Genomic DNA, 16616 nt, shown 5'->3' with positions numbered 1-16616 from the left:
GCTGGAAGATTCACCGCACCTCACAGGCATCCCCTATTTATTCCTCGCCACACCCCCACAGTACCCCATTTACAGATGGGGAAACCGAGGCCCAGCGCAGCCGACCACCTTGCCCAGGCCCCCAGGGCCACGGGTCCCGCCCAGGCATATCTGTCCCGAGCTCAGTCCCAGACCTGCCTTGATCACGAGTTTCTTTCCAGGCTGAGTTGCCTCTGGCGAGCGCTTGCACTCTGTGGGACTACGGAAATCAAGACAGAAATGACCAGAAGCCCAGCCTGCCCTTCCGGCTGCCGATACGGCCCGACCCTCCCTGCTGGGCTGGCCCGGAAGCACCAGCCCTGGCCCATGAGTGGATTGAGATGGGCGTGGACCTGGGCTAACACGGTTTTGCCCCCCAAATAAGATGGCCTTGTCACGCAGGGGTGCCTGTGGACACAGCGGCGAGGACAGCTCGCAAGTCCCAGAGGGGCCCAGGCGAGGTCAGCGAGGCCTGTCTTCCCCCGCCGGCTGGTCTGGTGGCGCGGGCAGGCCAGGCCTGGAGCAGGCGGGAGGACCGAGACCCCCCTTCCCCCTTCCCAGGGCTGCTAGGACGACCTGCCCACTTCCGGACAAGGCTGGCAGAGCCACGAGACGTCTGATCCCAGATGGAAAATTGAAACCACGCTGCTCCGTCACTACAGCCATTTGTCACTGGACGAGGGTGCACATAAACAGCTTAATTCAAACCACACTGCCACCCCCTCCACTCCTGCCTTTGCGGAGCTTTCCCTTGGCTGGCTTCAAGGTAACAACTACAGAGCAATGTCCAAGTGAAGGGCCCTCTTTCCTACTCCTTGTTGAGCTGAGCGTGCTCAAATGCTCTATCTTGTCTTCACGTCAGCCCCATGACATAAGAATTGTTATTATGCCCACTTGTCAGAGGCCCGAGTTCAATCGTTGGGCCAAAGTCATGCAGACAAGAGGCAGAGCCAGATGCTAGCCGAACCTTCCCGTAGACCCAGCTGCCCCTCTGTGACCTTGGCCGCTACGCCGGGGCACACAGCACCCAGGTGCACAGCCAGCACCTCACACCTGCGCTGGATCCCAGGTCCGCTCCACTTGCTGAGTGTAGGCGGTCTTTGAGGTCCCTCTCTGAGCCCCAGTGGGAGACCCACCCGCCTTGGATACTTGTTCCACAGCTCATAGGCCTGAGCTGGGCTTCATCCTCAAACCACGTGCCCATCAGCTTCTCTCACCGTCTCAAAAATCTTTTTCATCTCTGGTATCATCAAGCAAGGGAGTATAACTAAAGAATGAGGAGCCCCCGGGTTAGAGTCCCTGTGGGGTCCCTTCTGGCTGGGTGATCTTGGGCAAATTCCTTAACTTCTCTGTGCTTCCATTTCCTTATCTGTACAAGGGGCCCAATAATAGTACCTATCTCATAGAGCGGTCACGAGGAGTCGATGAGATAGTGTGAGTAAGGTGTTTAAAACAACACCTGGACTATTTAATAAAGGCTGATGAATAATAGAGTAACAAAGGAAGCCCTGCAAATGTGTCAGATTGCATCACAATAAGAAGTGAATGGTTATAAAAATAGCTGAGCAACCAAAAGTGCTCACACCAGCAACACAGGGATGAACAAACGAGTGAGTGAATGAACATGAAACTGACCAGACTAGGCCAGCAGAAGCCCACGGGAGCCTGGCCCTGTTTTCCGGTGTCAGGAGCCCTGGGCTGTAGGTGAGGACGTGTGTGGTTGTAACCCAAGCCCACACGGATGGAAGGGGGAGACTTCGATTTCCCTGTGCAGGAAACCTGTGAGCTGGATCCGCAGGCTGCTTCCCCAGCCCTACAAGAAGAGGATTTGTTTCTGCAAGGCCCCCTTCCCCACGTTCACCCTGCCCGCCTCGTTCAGTGATTCTAGATAAAATAGTGAAAACAGTGAAGGGGAATAATACTCCTGCTGAGTTGCCTGGGGAGTGGCGACCAATCCTTTTCCAGCCAGAGTCTCGGAAGGCAGTGGATTGGAGGCTGGGAGCTTCAGGTGACAGTTTAAATGTCCTTCCTGCCTGGTGTTCTGGGCTTAGAAAATGAACAGAGAAAAGGAAATCTTGTGTTTCCTCGTGTGTGTGTGTGTAAAGGGAGAGTCCAGGGTAAAGGAACAGCGGGGAGCATGAATACTTTCATAAGACAGAGCCACTGTACCCAGAATTAATGTGACACACACTGCATCTTTAAGATTGTATGGTTGAAACCAGACAGCCACCGTATTCCAAAAATCCTCCCCATTTCACCCGAGCCAGGCACTGTTCTCAGCTCTTTACAAATATTAACTTACCAGTCCTCAAAACAGCCTCATGCGGTAGCTACCAGTATTATCTCCATTTCACCGATGAGGAAACTGAGGCACAGAGAGGGTAGGTGACTTACCCAAGGTCACACAGGCTGGGAGGAACAGAGCCAGGATTTGAGCCCGAGCAGTTGGGTTAAACTGCCTGCTCCTGACCCCTAGGCCACGCCACCCTCAGAGGGAGTCCCTGACCCAGGGTCGCTCACAGCCACATTTCAGGGCCACGTGACAGGATGTGACCAGAAAGGTGGGCATCAGTCTCGTAACACACTTAATTCTCCAAACTTGGCTCTGAATGGCTTTCAGAGTTCCCAACTCATGTGTCAAAACAAGAAGGGCACTCTTCTTGTTGTTGTTGTTATAAATTTATTCATTTATTTATATAGTTTTTTGGCTGTGTTGGGTCTTCGTTGCTGTGCACGGGCTTTCTCTAGTTGCGGCGAGCGGAGGCTACTGTTCGTTGCAGTGCGTGGGCTTCTCATTGTGTTGGCTTCTCTTGTTGTGGAACACGGGTTCTAGGCGTACGGGCTCAGCAGTTGTGGCACACGGGCTTCAGTAGTTGCGGCACGCAGGCTCAGTAGTTGTGGTGCACGGGCTTAGCTGCTCCACGGCATGTGGCATCTTCCCAGACCAGGGCTCGAATCCGAGTCCCCTGCATTGGCAGGCGGATTCTTAACCACTGTGCCACCAGGGAAGTCCAAGAAGGACAGTCTTAAAAGCAAGTCGAGAAAGAAAGACGGTCCAGGAAACCATTCCAAATCGGAGGAGACAAAGGAACGGGGTAACTACACACACGTGGGTCCTGGACCCGGGAAATAAAGGCTTCTTAGAGGCTTCGCTGGGCTGACCTTGAGAGTGAGCTGTGGCTTACACAGTAGTACTGTGACATGTTAGAGTACACAAAATATACTATGATGCCCTAATAGTACAGGCCAACCTTGGTGTATTGCACTTTACTGCACTTCGTGGATACTGTGTTTTTTACAAATTGCTGGTTCGTGGCGACCCCGTGTCTAGCAAGTGTACCAGCGCCGTTTTTCCAACAGCATTTGCTCACTTCCTGTTTCTGTGTCACATTTTGGTGATTCTCACAGTCTTTCCAACTTTTCCGTTGTTGTTATATTTGTTGTGGGGATCTGGGATCAGTGATCTTAAGGTGACTCTTGTAATTGTTGGGGGCGCCACGAACCACACCCATGTTAGAAGGCAGACTTAATCCATAAATATCGTGTGCGTTCTGACCAATCCAGAGACCAGCCGTTCCGCCCTCTGTCCCTCTCCTCGGGCCTCCCTATTCCGAGACACAGCAATATTGAAATTAGGCCCATTAATAACCCTGCAACAACCTCTCCGTGTTTCAGGAAGAGTCGTACGTCTCTCACTTTAAAGCAAAAGCTAGAAACGATGAAGCTTCGTGAGGAAGGCTTGTTAAAAGCCAAGACAGGCCCAAGTCGAGGCCTCTCTTGCCAAACTGTCAGCCAAGCTGTGAATGCAAAAGAAAGTTCCTGAAGGAAATTAAAAGCACTGCTCCGGTAGACACACTGATGGGAAGAGGAAACAGCCTTGCTGCCGATATGGAGAAAGTCTGAGTGGTCTGGATAGAAGATGAAACCAGCCACATTCCCTGAAGCTACAGCCTAATCCGGAGCAAGGCCCCACCTCTCTCCAGTTCCGCGAAGGCTGAGAAAGGGGAGGGAGCTGCAGGAGGAAAGTCTGAAACAGAGGTCGGTTCATGAGGTTGAAGGACAGAAGCCGCCTCCGTAGCACGGAAGTGCCAGGTGAAGCCACAGGTGCTGAGGGGGAAGCTGCGGCTCAGGTCATCCATGAAGGTGGCTGCACTGAGCAAGAGATGATCACTGTGGAGGAAACAGCCATGAAGAACATTCATGGTTCATGGGAAGAGGTCCACATATTGACCGGAGTTTGGAAGAAGTCGATTCCAGCCCTCATGGACAGCTTTCAGGGGTTCAGGATTTAGTGGAGGAAAGAACTGCAGATGTGGTGGAAACAGCAAGAGAACTAGAATTAGAAGTGGAGGCTGGGGGCTTCCCTGGTGGCACAGTGGCTAAGAATCCACCTGCCAGTGCAGGGGACACAGGTTCAAGCCCTGGTCCGGGAAGATCCCACGTGCCACGGAGCAACTAAGCCCGCACGCCACGACTACTGAGCCTGCGCTCTAGAGCCTGCGAGCCACAGCTACTGAGCCCACGTGCCACAACTATTGAGCCCGCGCGCCTAGAGCCCGTGCTCCACAAGAGAAGCCACCGCAATGAGAAGCCCGCGCACCGCAACGAAGAGTAGCCCCTGCTCGCCGCAACTAGCGAAAGCCCGTGCGCAGCCACGAAGACCCAAGGCAGCCAAGAATAAATTAATTAATTAAGAAAACAAAAGTGCACTGGAAATAACGTTTAAAAAAAAAAAAGTAGAGCCTGAAGACGTGACTGAACTGATGTAATCTCGTGATAAAACTTGGGTGGATGAGCAGCTGCTTCTTATAGACAAACAAAGAAAGTGGTTTCTTGAGATGGAATCTACTCCAGGTGAAGATGCTGTGAAGATTGTTGAAATGACAACAAAGGATTTAGATTTTTTTTTTTTTTTTTTGCCACGCCGTGCGGCACGCAGGATCTTAGGATGGAACGTGCGCCCCCTGCTGTGGAAGCGCGGAGTCCTAACCACTGGACCGCCAGGGATGTCCAAGGATTTAGAATATTATACTAACTTAGTTGATAAAGCAGGGTTTGGGAAGACTGACTCCAGTTTTGAAAGAAGTTCTATTGCGGGTCAAGTGCTATCACACAGCACGATATGCTACAGAGAAATTGGTCACGAAAGTCAATCGATGCGGCAAACTTGACTGTTCTCTTATTTTAAGAAATTGCCGTGAGTGAGGCGGCGGGGCAGGGCTGGCCCCTCCCCCAGCAACCACGGCATATACCGGCCTCACCGTGCCTCTCAGCGTGATGAGCGTGTTCTGGGGCTTCGTCGGTTTCCCGGTGCCCTGGTTCATCCCTCAGGGTCCCAGCCGGGGAGTTATCACCATGTTGGTGACCTGTTCCGTTTGCGGCTACCTCTTTTGGCTGATTGCAATTCTGGCCCAACTCAACCCTCTCTTTGGACCACAGTTGAAAAATGAAACCATCTGGTACCTCAAGCATCATTGGCCTTGAGTAAGAAGACCTGCTCGCCAGGGCTCAGGCATTGAGGTCACGAAGAGAACTCCTCTAGATGCAAAATCACCTCCGTGCCCAGACCACCTTCCTTGCCTCGCCCACTTTGGCCGTCAGCTGCCTTAAACGTTCCCACCACATTTGAATATCTTATTCTACAGTGCAGTATTTTTTCCTGTCGCCTTTTTTGCACTTTGATGAATGATGTGCGTATTGGATCTAAACTGTGCTGCCTCTATAAAATGTTTACGTACTCTTCCGAGATAGAAAATGCTGTTCTTCTGAGAAATAACGTTACTCCCTCCTTGGAGACTGTGGATGTGAAGATGGCCCCCGCCTGCTCACAACGTGAGAATCAGCGAAGTGTTTAAAAACTGTTACATGACAATAAGACTCCAGCGGGGCAGTCGGCAGGAGAACATGTTCAGAGGGAAAATCTGTCCCATCAGAATTATACCAAAGTATATTTTCAGGATGAGTTTCTTATTTCTGCCCTCCTTTGGAATAAATTATTTTTCTGCTCTCTAAAAAAAAAAAAAAAAAAGAAATTGCCACAGCCATGCCATCCTTCAGTAGCCACCGCCCTGATCAGTCAGTGGCCATCAACACCCACGCGAGACCCTCCACCAGCAAAAAAGAGGACGACTCGCTGAAGGTTCGGATGATGGTTAGAATGTTTTAGCAATGCAGTATTTTTGAATGAAGGCACGTACATTGTTTTTTCAGACTTAATGTAATTGCACACCTAACAGACTACAGTATAGTGTAAACATAACTTTCATATGCACTGGGAAACCAAAAAATTCGGGAGGGCTTCCCTGGTGGCTCAGTGGTTGAGAGTCTGCCTGCCGATGCAGGGGACACGGGTTCGTGCCCCGTCCGGGAAGATCCCATATGCCGCGGAGCGGCTGGGCCCGTAAGCCATGGCCGCTGAGCCTGAGCGTCCGGAGCCTGTGCTCTGCGGCGGGAGAGGCCACAGCAGTGAGAAGCCCGCGTACTGAAAAAAAAAAACAAACAAAAAATTCAGGAGATTTATTGCAATATTTGTTTTATTGCAGTGGTCTGGAATCGAGCCAGCAACATCTCTGAGGTTCGGCTGTATTATACTCTGGTAAGATGCTAAATTTCCTGGGTCATTTTATTGTATTTAGGTAATAGAAAGTCGTGTTCTTAGGAAACACACACCAGAGTGTTCAGGGAGAAAAGTGGCTGATGTTTGCAACTTACGTATTTATTATATTTACATGAAAACGTATATAGGGAAAGAATGTAACATGTAAATGAATCTGGGTGAAGGTACACGGGAATCCCCTCTATTATTGCAACTTTTCTGTTGTAATTATACCAAAATAAAAAGTTACAGAAAATAACAACCAAAAAAAAGGAAGTAGCCCCAAATCTGTGATGTCGCAGCGCGGCCCGGCACCTGTCTTTAAGATTCTCGACATCCACCGACACTGAAACACACCTGTGCACGCTCAGTCCCCCAGTGGCTGCCGCAGATTACCACGTTCAGGGGGGTGGCCCATTGCTCGGACTGTTTGAGAGGCCCCGGCTTCCCTGGACATCCTCGCCTCTCCCTCCCAGCTCCAGAGATGCCAAAAGCACCCACTGTGTGCCAGGCACTGGAGCTGACCCTGGTGGTTCCGGGGTCAACGAGGCAGACCCCGCCCCCGCCCTCGCCCTCAGGGAAGCAACAGACACAGGACAGGAATTTCAAGGGTGAGGAGGGTCCAAGGAGAGGTGCTCCGGGAACCTACTTGTCCTGAGCAGGGTGGGAGCGGAAAGGCTTCCAGGTGGAAATAATTTACACCAAGGCCCAAAGGAGAGGGGGCAAAATGCTTCCCGGCAGATCTGTGAGTTAGGTACCCTGAGCCCATTTTACAGGTGGGAAAACTGAGGCTCTAGGCGTGTAATTAACTTGCCCGAGGTGCTGTGGCTAGGACGTGGTGGCCTTGGGATCCACACTGGAGCAATGCCACACCCTCCTAAGAGCAAGAGGGGTGACATCTATGGGGAGACCAGAACCCACTCCAGGAGAGGGGCCACCCCTTCCATCCCCAGGAGCCAAGCATGCAGACAGCTAACAGGATTTTCAGGAACCACTGTCTCTAGTGTCTACTTTTTGCTGAGCTATTTCCCCAGAAATTCTATAAGAATTTCTATAAAAGCCAGATTTCTTCCCCCTGATAATGAAATTGGAGTGATCACACCAATGGGAAAATTGGGCCCAAGGTCCCCACTCAACCTGATCTTTCAACTTCTCAGCCGTCTCCCTGCCGGAGCTGCCTGGATGTCCGGGAAGCAGGGGAACACCGCAGACAAGGATGCCCAGGTAAGGAATCTGCGTGCGGGGCAGGCCCAGCCCTGCCACTCAGGAGCCCTGACATCTTGAGTCTAAACCTCCACCTTCCTGTCCCTAAAATACAGACAGTAATAGTGCCCACAGCCTTGGCTCAGGGCTGGACAAACTTTATGACGATGGCGGCAATGTTGATCAGAATGGCGATGATTTTGAGGCTGAAACACTTCATTTTCTCCATTCGTGGCCCAGATGCTAAGGAACTGCGTCCAAATCTCACTGTTTGGCCAGCTCCTTTCCTTCCAGACTGTGTGGGTTTGTTTTTCCCCTTGTTTCTTTGCCAAGAGCAAGAGTCACAAACCTCACCACCTGCCCCTTTGGAAGAGAATTATTATTTTAACCAAAAGAACAGCGATGGCAAACCTTAGGGGACCTTGGGAAAACCCTAAAGTGTCAGCAGGCATGGGTGCCAGCAAACCTCAGGTTCCACGTCTCACCCCTTAGTAGCCTCTTCCTGTGTCATTGCTACATGGGCCCCAGGGGCTTGGGGACCTCACCCCAAAGTATAGTCGAGGAGAGACAGTTCAGAAGCTGGCCCCTGGGAAGATTCCAACAGTGTTTTCATTTGGGCTGGACCTGTGTGGCCTCAGCTCACCTGGGCAGCTGCCTTTCAGAATGGCCCCAGGAGGCTCTCTCTTTGACAGTGGTCTTCAGTGATTAGTATAATGGTCACAGGACAACTGCATCTCCTGACCCCAGGAGAGGGGACATCCCAGGTTGGGGCCGCTCCTTCCATGCCTGGGAGGCAAGGATGCAGGTAACTAACAGGGTTTTCAGGGACCACTGTCTCTAGTCTCCACTTTTTTGCCGAGCTATTTCCCCAGAAAGTCTATAGACTGAGAACCAGATGAAATTGGAGTGATCACACCATCCTCAGCATTTAAGATGGCAATGCCAAAATTTTGTGGCTGTGTAGAGATGCCCCACACCGCGTGACCACGTATCCTAACTTCCGGCAAGAAGGCAACACTTAAGGAATCGCAGTGTGAATAATAAGGCTGCTCCAACACTGTTTATGGATGGCGCTCGTTCATCCACAGATGCGTTCTCAGAGAGCTTGCTCTTCGCTGAGCACCGCCGATGGAGTGGTTCCCAAAGGTGCCGTGATTCAGGGATGCTGGGCAGTGGACCCGCCAACACCCTCGAGAATGGCAGTCGGGGGCGGGCGGTGCCATGAAGTGGGCGCGTTCGTGTGTGCAGTCAGGGAGGCTTCCTGGAGGAGGAATCCGGTCTGTATCCTAGGAGCAGTGGGCTACGGCAATTGAGGTTTTAATCAGGGCGGGGGATATGATCACATTTGCATTTTGGAAGTGTGTTCTGGCTACAGTGTGGAGAATAGATGGTTGGAGTTCAGAGTGGGAGCCAGGGAACCCGGGAGGAGACCTTAGCCCAGCCCTGGTGAGAGGCCCACAGCCAAATATTTCTAAAGTGCTTCCCTCCACTTCTGGGCGGCGTGGCCAAGGGAATGGAGAGAAGTGGGTGGGTTGAGAGATACTGAGGGGGCCACCCTGACAGGACTTGGGGGTTCATGGGCTTTGGGCAGAGGGAGAAGGCAGGGTCACAGTCACCTCCAGGTGACTGGCTTAGAGAAACTGGTCCAGGTGGTGTCTGCCTGGCCAGGTAACTCAGGTGGGAGGGGGAAAGAAAAATCTTTGTCGTGGTAAATTTAAAAAATACAAAACATAATCTGCAGTACAATATCCTTGTTTTAAAATGTACAAAAAAAAGACTGAAAGGAAATTCACCAAAGATCAACAGAGGTTCTCTCTGAACACGGGATTCTCCTCTTTCTACCTTTTTCTGTTTCCCAAATGATCGCTAATGACCGTGTACTAATACAATAATTAGGGAAAACCACAAGTGAAAATCGATATGCATTCGATCAATTCTAGGACAATCCTTGCCTCTGATGGAGGTCGTTTTTCAGTTTTTTCCAGAGAGTAAGTCTGGCTGCTCAGAGCAGGGAGAGAAAAGTCCCATAGTTGGGACTCCATAGTTTAACCTCACCCATTTCCACCAGGAGCTGCCAGCCAGGCTCTGTCCTCACCATCTCTGCAAGAAATTTTTGCTCCATTTGTTAAATCCAGGTGTGTGGATTGTATTCTGAATTCTAAAAGAGTTTTCTTTTTTGAGTTCAGTGTCACATTTTCTCCCTTGCTCTCCCAAAGAAACGTGCAAAGCACACCACACCCCAAGTGCTTGACATCTTCCTGCGGTACTTGGGCCTTTCTAAAAAAGTGAGGTGTTCCCTTCCCTGGCTTCAAAAACGTGGAGAGGTGCACTGTTGTCTTTCCCGCCTGACCCCGAGAAGATAGGATTTGGGTGGGGAAGAGCCACTCGGAAGCAACCTCCCCCGTAAATCCCATCTGTTTGCTCAGGAAGGACAAAAGGTTGAAACGTTTTAAAACGTGAGTCTGAAGGACTGAGTCTGGCACAGGGGGACCCTGCCGACCGTCTGGGGAAGATCGCGGCCCCATTCCGGGGAGATGAACCCCCCAAATGCAAATGCAGGGGAAGGAGGCCGTGCTCCAGGCCTCTGCGGCCTCCAGCCAGTGATTGCCAAAGGGCTTTCCCCCACCGTGGGTGCAGCCAGGTGCTGTAGCACTGGAGGCCCGGGAAGACCTTGACCCCTTTGGTTCTGCAAAGGGTTGGACTTTTAGTTGCGTTCCTGATCCGAGAGTCCAGAACTGAGCCTGCATGAGAGGTGACTGTCCCGCCTTAAAGGACTTCGGAAGACAGCGTTCTTCCGCCTTGACAAAAAGCAGCAGTAGTAAGAGTCATCGTAGCAATAATACTACTAGTAATAATACTAACAGCAGTAATGATAGAAGCTGTAGCAATAGCAGTGTACTACTGATTGTAGTAATAATGGTAATAGTATTAATCGTGGCAATGATAACAATGCTAGTAATGGTAGTAATAGCAGTGGTAGTCATAACAGTGATGATAGTATGAATACTGGTAGCAAGAGTAACCATAGTCATAGCAGTGGTAATGATGGTCGTAATAGTATTAATAGTAAGCATCGTCATACTACTACTATCAATAATAGCAACTCCCGCTTACTAGTCGCTCTGTCCCAGACGCTGCTGGGAGCACGAGACAGAAATGAACACCTTACTCTCCGTGGCACCTATGAGAAGGGTTCTGCTTCTACTGTCCTCTGTTTGTAGATGAAGAAACTGATTTCCCCAAAGTCTCCCAGCTGTTAAGAGGCAGGGCCAGGATTTGCACCCAAACCCGTGTCACTTCCCAGGCCCGGTGTGTGTTCGCAATCCGGCTGCCCAAGAGAATCACGGGACGCAGCTAAGGCCCCGCCCCGTGCCAGGGACTCTGATCTGCCGGCCTGCGGGGAGCCTGGTGCCGGTTTCGTGCCGTAGGCTCCCAAGGGGATGCCAGCACTCAGCCAGGGTTGACCGTCACCACGCTACACAGTAGTTCTCTCCGTCGGGGAGGCAGCAGGACCCACAAAGGTTATATAGCTTATCACCCACCCATCGGCTTTCTGATTCAAGAGGTCTGGGTGGGGCCTAGGAACCTGCATTTCTACTAAGTTCTCAGGGGATGCTGATGCCGCTGGCCGGGCACCCCACTCTGAGAAGTCCTGCTCGGCCCAGATCCCACCTCCCGGGCAGAAACATGGTCCATGCGTCCGTGCATTCACTCAGCAAACTCTAGCGAACGCCGACCGCGTGCCAAGCCCTCCGGCAACTGAGTGATGAAGCGAAAGGAGAGCTTACACATGTGCACCCGCCCTTCCTCCCCCGGCAGCGTGGAGGACGCGGGGGTCATGCGGGATAAAGGACGGTCTCTTCCCAGGGCTGGGCTAAGGGCTTCTCCCGGGTTCCCTGGCTCCCACTTGAGGATAAGGGATGGTCCTCGTTACACGGACTGGATGGGAGGGGGAGGGGCTGCCCTGACCCTCGGCGCAGCGTGTGGGCTGCTCCTTTGTCCTCAGCCCCCGAGCTAATCCACCGTCCAAACGTCCCCTCTGAACTGCTTACATAAGTGTTCCCTGAGGCCCGGAAACTTCCAGATGGGCCTGTGGCCCATCCCACCAGCTGCTTCTGGGATGTCAGCCCCGGCCTCTTTCCTGGGCCCTGGAATTCCTGGAAGATCCTGACATGCAGCAGCTGCTGAAGTGTCTGGGAAGGCCAGGCGTGCAGAGGGAGCGCGTCAAGCAGGCCTTGTGCTCCTGGCTCCTCCCACAGGCAGCTGCAACGGGGAAGAGCTGGGTCCCTGTGACCCCAGACATCTGGCCCCAGCACACACCAGCGTCGCGGAAGGCACGCCAGCCACCTCCCCTCAGCAGAACACTCTGTCCTTGTCCCTCCTGTTCTGCTTTCCGGGGCCCTCAGTGACGAATCTCCTCCCACCTGCCCTCAAGTCACCCTCACGGCCACATCCAGGGGACCACTGGAGTTCCAGGCCTCCGGGTCCTTCAGAATCACCTGGGAAGCTGGCTTAAAATGCCCATTTGGGGGCTGCACCCAGAGAGCCTTGTCCTGTAGGTGTGGGAGGGGTCCGGGGATCTTCACTTTTGATGAGGTCCCCAGGCAATGCAGGGGTTCCTCAGACCACACATCGAAAAACACTGACACAGCCGGTATACTCTCATTTTGTACAATATATGATATATATAGGCAAGGGAGGCTATCTATTTTATATCTATATATGTATACAGATATTTCGATATTTATTATATTAATTTCCTAGGGCTGCCATAACAAAGTACCTAAACTGAGTGACTTAAAACAACAGACATGGGGCTTCCCTGATGGTGCAGTGGTTAAGAATCCGCCTGCCACTGCAGGGGGCATGAGTTCGAGCCCCGGTCCGGGAAGATCCCACATGCTGCAGAGCATCTAAGCCCGTGCACCACAACTACTGAGCCTGCGCTCTAGAGCCCGCGAGCCACAACTGCTGAGCCTGTGTGCCACAACTACTGAGGCCCGCGTGCCTAGGGCCCATGCTCCACAACGAGAAGCCACTGCAACGAGAAGCCCGCGCACCGCAGTGAAGAGTGGTCCCCGCTTGCTGCAACTAGCGAAAGCCCGCACGCAGCAACGAAGACCCAACACAGCCAAAAATAAATTAATTAAAACCAAAAACAAAAGAAACCCAGATATATATTTTCCCAGTCTGGAGACCAGAAATCCAGAAATCAAGGTGTTGGCAGGGTCACCTCCCTCGGAAGGCTCTAGGGGAAGATCCTTCCAGCTGCTGGTGGCCCCAGACTTTCTTTGGCTTGTGGCCGCATCCCTCCAAATTGGACTTCAAACAGAAGGACGGGGAAGGTGCCTGAGTTCAGTTCCACCCCAGGAACAGAGCCGCAGGCTGGGTCCCTGGCCCCTCTTCAAAGCAGTCAGGCTTTGCCCTACAGCCAGCAAAGTGGCTGATCATACGACAGATTTTTCTGAGACCGCACATTTCCAGCTGGCATCTGCCTGTCAACACCTACAGTCCTCACCCCCCGCCCCGTTCCCCTCCCTCCTGGCGTCTCCTGCCAGCTCCTTTCCTTCCCCTCTGACGCCTGACCCTGGGCCTCTTCCCTCCCCCTTGGACCGACCCTCCTGAAAAGCTTTAAGTGCCATTAACGTGCAGGTCACCCTACATCCCCCTTCAGCTTTTGCCTCCCTGAGTTCCAGGTCCATAGAGTTCCAGGGCCAACCACCCACTGGCCTGCCCACTCAGATGTCTTCCAGACACTTGGCTTTCCGGTTATGAAGGTAGCAAGCCTCTGAGCCTATCTGAGCCCCTGCTAGTAACCGTGACCTTGGAGGGCTGCTGTAAGATGCAGCAATAATGCTAAGCACAGGGCAGGCGCCCAGAATCAGAGGTGAGCATCTCACGAGGCAGATGTAAAGTGCACACCCGCCCTTCCAGGTTGGAGTGCCCAGAGCTGGGAAACAGGGCCTCGGCCAGGTTCTCCCACCTTCCCAGGTCAGAGGAGGCAGCTGCTCTCCAAGGTTCTTGGAAGGACCCTTCCCTTTATTCTCTGTTGCATGAAACTTAAAGCCAGTGGGGAATCCTTCCTGTCCTCCAGCATAAGCTTTGGGATTTAAGTGGCAGTCTGCCCGGGAACGGAGCTTAAGGACTTGAACTGACTCTTACTAAAGTGTAAATGACTGACAGCAGATCAGTTCCCAAGAAAGAGCAAGTACCAGGACCCTGGCCTTGGGGTCGGGGGAGCAGGCACCCCCACCTACAAGGGGCACCTCCCAAAGGAGGCGGTACAGAATTGCCCACCACTAGGGGGCAGCAGAGCACCAGGGATCAGTTTACAAATACAAAGGGAGGGGTCTGAATTGGTACTTTGATAAGTTGTGAAACTCCTGCCCACCCCGTCTAGGCAGCCCCTCTTCTTCCTTCCAAGTGAATCCACGTTCTCTCCAAGCATCCCCCAGGGGGAGGTCCAGAATGGTCCCAAATGAATCAGGAACCTCATTCCTCACATGCAGTTTTGCCCAACTAGAGAAAGCAGCACATTACACCTTATTCAAGTCATACGGACCAGCCCTAATACTGCTGACTTCCTATTGCCTCAGACCAGCAGAGTCAGCCTCACCTGGAAGCTCGCTGGAAATGCAGACTCTCAGGTCCCACCCCAGACCCACAGCATCAGACTCTCTGAGGTTAGGCCCAGCAATTTGTTTTTGTTTCATTTATTTGTTTATTTTATTGAAGTATAGTTGATTTACAGTGTTTGTTAATTTCTGCTGTACAGCAAAGTGACTCAATTATACGTATATATGTTCTTTTTCATTATTCTTTCCGATTGTGGTTTATCATAGGATATTGAATATAGTTCCCTGTGCTCTACAGTAGGATCTTGTTTATCCATTCTTTTTTTTATTAAGATAGATTTTATTCATTTTTATTTTATTTTATTTATTTATTTTTGGCAGGGTTGGGTCTTTGTTGCTGCACACGGGCTTTCTCTAGTTGAGGCGAGTGGGGGCTACCCTTCGTTGCGGTGCGCGGGCTTCTAATTGCGGTGTCTTCTGTTGTTGTGGAGCACAGCCTCCAGGCGCACGGGCTTCAGAAATTGTGGCACACGGGCTCAGTAGATGTGGCTCATGGGCTCTAGAGCGCAGGTTCGGTAGTTGTGGGCTTAGTTGCTCTGCAGCATGTGGGATCTTCCCGGACCAGGGCTCGAACCTGTGTCCCCTGCATTGGCAGGTGGATTCTTAACCACTGCGCCACCAGGGAAGCCCTATCCATTCTATATATAGTAGTTTGTATCTGCTAATCCCAAATTCCCAATTTATCCCTCCCCCATACCCCCTCCCCCTTGGCAACCACAGGTGTTTTCTCTATGTCTGTGTCTGTTTCATAGATAAGTTCATTTGTGTCATTTTTTTTTTTTTTTTTTTTTAGTTGCAGCACGCAGGATCTTTAGTTGCGGCATGCGGGATCTAGTTCCCTGACCAGGGATCAAACCCGGGCCCCCTGCATTGGGAGTGTAGATTCTTAGTTGCTGGACCACCAGGGAATTCCCTGTGTCATATTTTAGATTCCACATATAAGTGATATCATATGATATTTGTCTTTCTCTGTCTGACTTATTTCACTTAGTATGATAATCTCTAGGTCCATCCATGTTGCTGCAAATGGCATTATCCTGTCCTTTTTCATGGCTGAGTAGTATTCCATTGTGGATACATACATCTTCTTTATCCATTCATCTGTTGATGGACATTTAGGTTGTTTAGGCAGTTTGGGTTTTAACATCCCTCCAGGGCATCCTGATCAGCTCAGGGTTGAGAACCACTGCTTTCAATGTAGCAGGCAAGATGGTAACACTGATTCGTGTTCAGTCACGTGTCAATACTGCTCCGAGGAAGAAAAGCCCAGTTTGGTCCAGTTTGCTGCAAGGATGTTGTTCTGGAGCAGGGATCCAGCCCGGCAGGACTCGGCCCGCGCTGGGCCAGGTGGGTGGTTAATGTGAAGGGCGAGTGGGTCAGTTATGGTCATACAGCATCGTGACCCAGTCCCTAATCCACTCCCGGGAGGAGGAATTAGAAAGTGGTCTTCGGGTTGTCAGTTCTCCAAAATGAGAACGTCTACAGCTAAAAAGGAAGCCCAGTCCTTTTCCTGACACTAGAATAGAGGCTGCCCATCAGGGGTGTTCAGGAAGGAGGGGAACCCCTTACCTGGGTTCAAATCCCTGCTCAACATTTAGAAGCTGGGCCACCCTATTCAGTGATCCAACCTCTCTGATCCCCAGCTCCTGCCCTATACAATGGGGATGACAACAGTACACACCATATAAGCTTGTTGTGGGGACGAAATATGATAGTTCATGTGACACTCTGGCCAGAGTAAGTGCTCAACAAGTGTTAGTGAGTTTTTAATAAATGGGTCGTTTAAGTTGTAAAACTCTATGGTTTCCCAGTCAGTCCGGCTGCTCCTTAAAAAGTTATAGAGTTACTGTATGATCCAGCCATTCTACTTATGCACCCAAGAGAAATGAAAACTCAGGTACAAAAAAACTTGCACACGAGCGTTCATAGCAGCACTACTCACAGCATCCCAAAAGTGGAAACAACCCAAATGTCCATCAACGGATGTATGGGTGAGCAAAACGTGGTCCCTCCACAGAATGGAATAGGATTTTGGCCATAAAAAGGGATGAAGCGCTGACACAGGCTGCAACGTGGATGAACCTTGAAAACGTTATGCTCGGGTGAAAGAAACCAGACACGGAAGACCACAGCTTGTAGACTTCCATGTATATGAAACGTCCAGA

At 51.4% G+C, this 16616-nt stretch overlaps 2 protein-coding genes across 12 annotated transcripts in view; both read left to right on the top strand.

Annotated features, from left to right (window-relative positions):
* Positions 1-16616, top strand: part of CRISPLD2 (cysteine rich secretory protein LCCL domain containing 2) — a 134273-nt gene that overhangs the window by 77442 nt on the left and 40215 nt on the right. For 7 of the 11 annotated variants that reach the window (XM_079907920.1, XM_079907930.1, XM_079907919.1 and 4 more), the window contains 3 exons: positions 580-784; positions 6561-6613; positions 7771-7837. The gene's annotated coding sequence lies outside the window, so the exon portion shown is untranslated. Of the gene's footprint in view, positions 1-200; positions 555-579; positions 785-6560; positions 6614-7770; positions 7838-15250; positions 16562-16616 lie in introns of those variants that run through there. The other 4 variants (XM_079907926.1, XM_079907927.1, XM_079907924.1 and 1 more) reach the window with 3 other exon arrangements.
* Positions 4065-5632, top strand: LOC307179108 (V-type proton ATPase subunit e 1-like; the record flags this gene model as incomplete). The annotated part of the gene is made up of 2 exons (XM_079907882.1): positions 4065-4110; positions 5255-5632. 2 exons carry the CDS (start codon positions 4065-4067, stop codon positions 5500-5502), a joined length of 294 nt encoding a protein of 97 aa, XP_079764008.1. The 3' UTR covers positions 5503-5632.

Source organism: Stenella coeruleoalba, assembly GCF_951394435.1.
Source record: "Stenella coeruleoalba genome assembly, chromosome: 20".
NCBI lineage: Eukaryota > Metazoa > Chordata > Mammalia > Artiodactyla > Delphinidae > Stenella > Stenella coeruleoalba.
The sequence above is the reverse complement of the archived record's forward strand: the minus strand, read 5'-3'. Positions and strand labels throughout refer to the sequence as shown.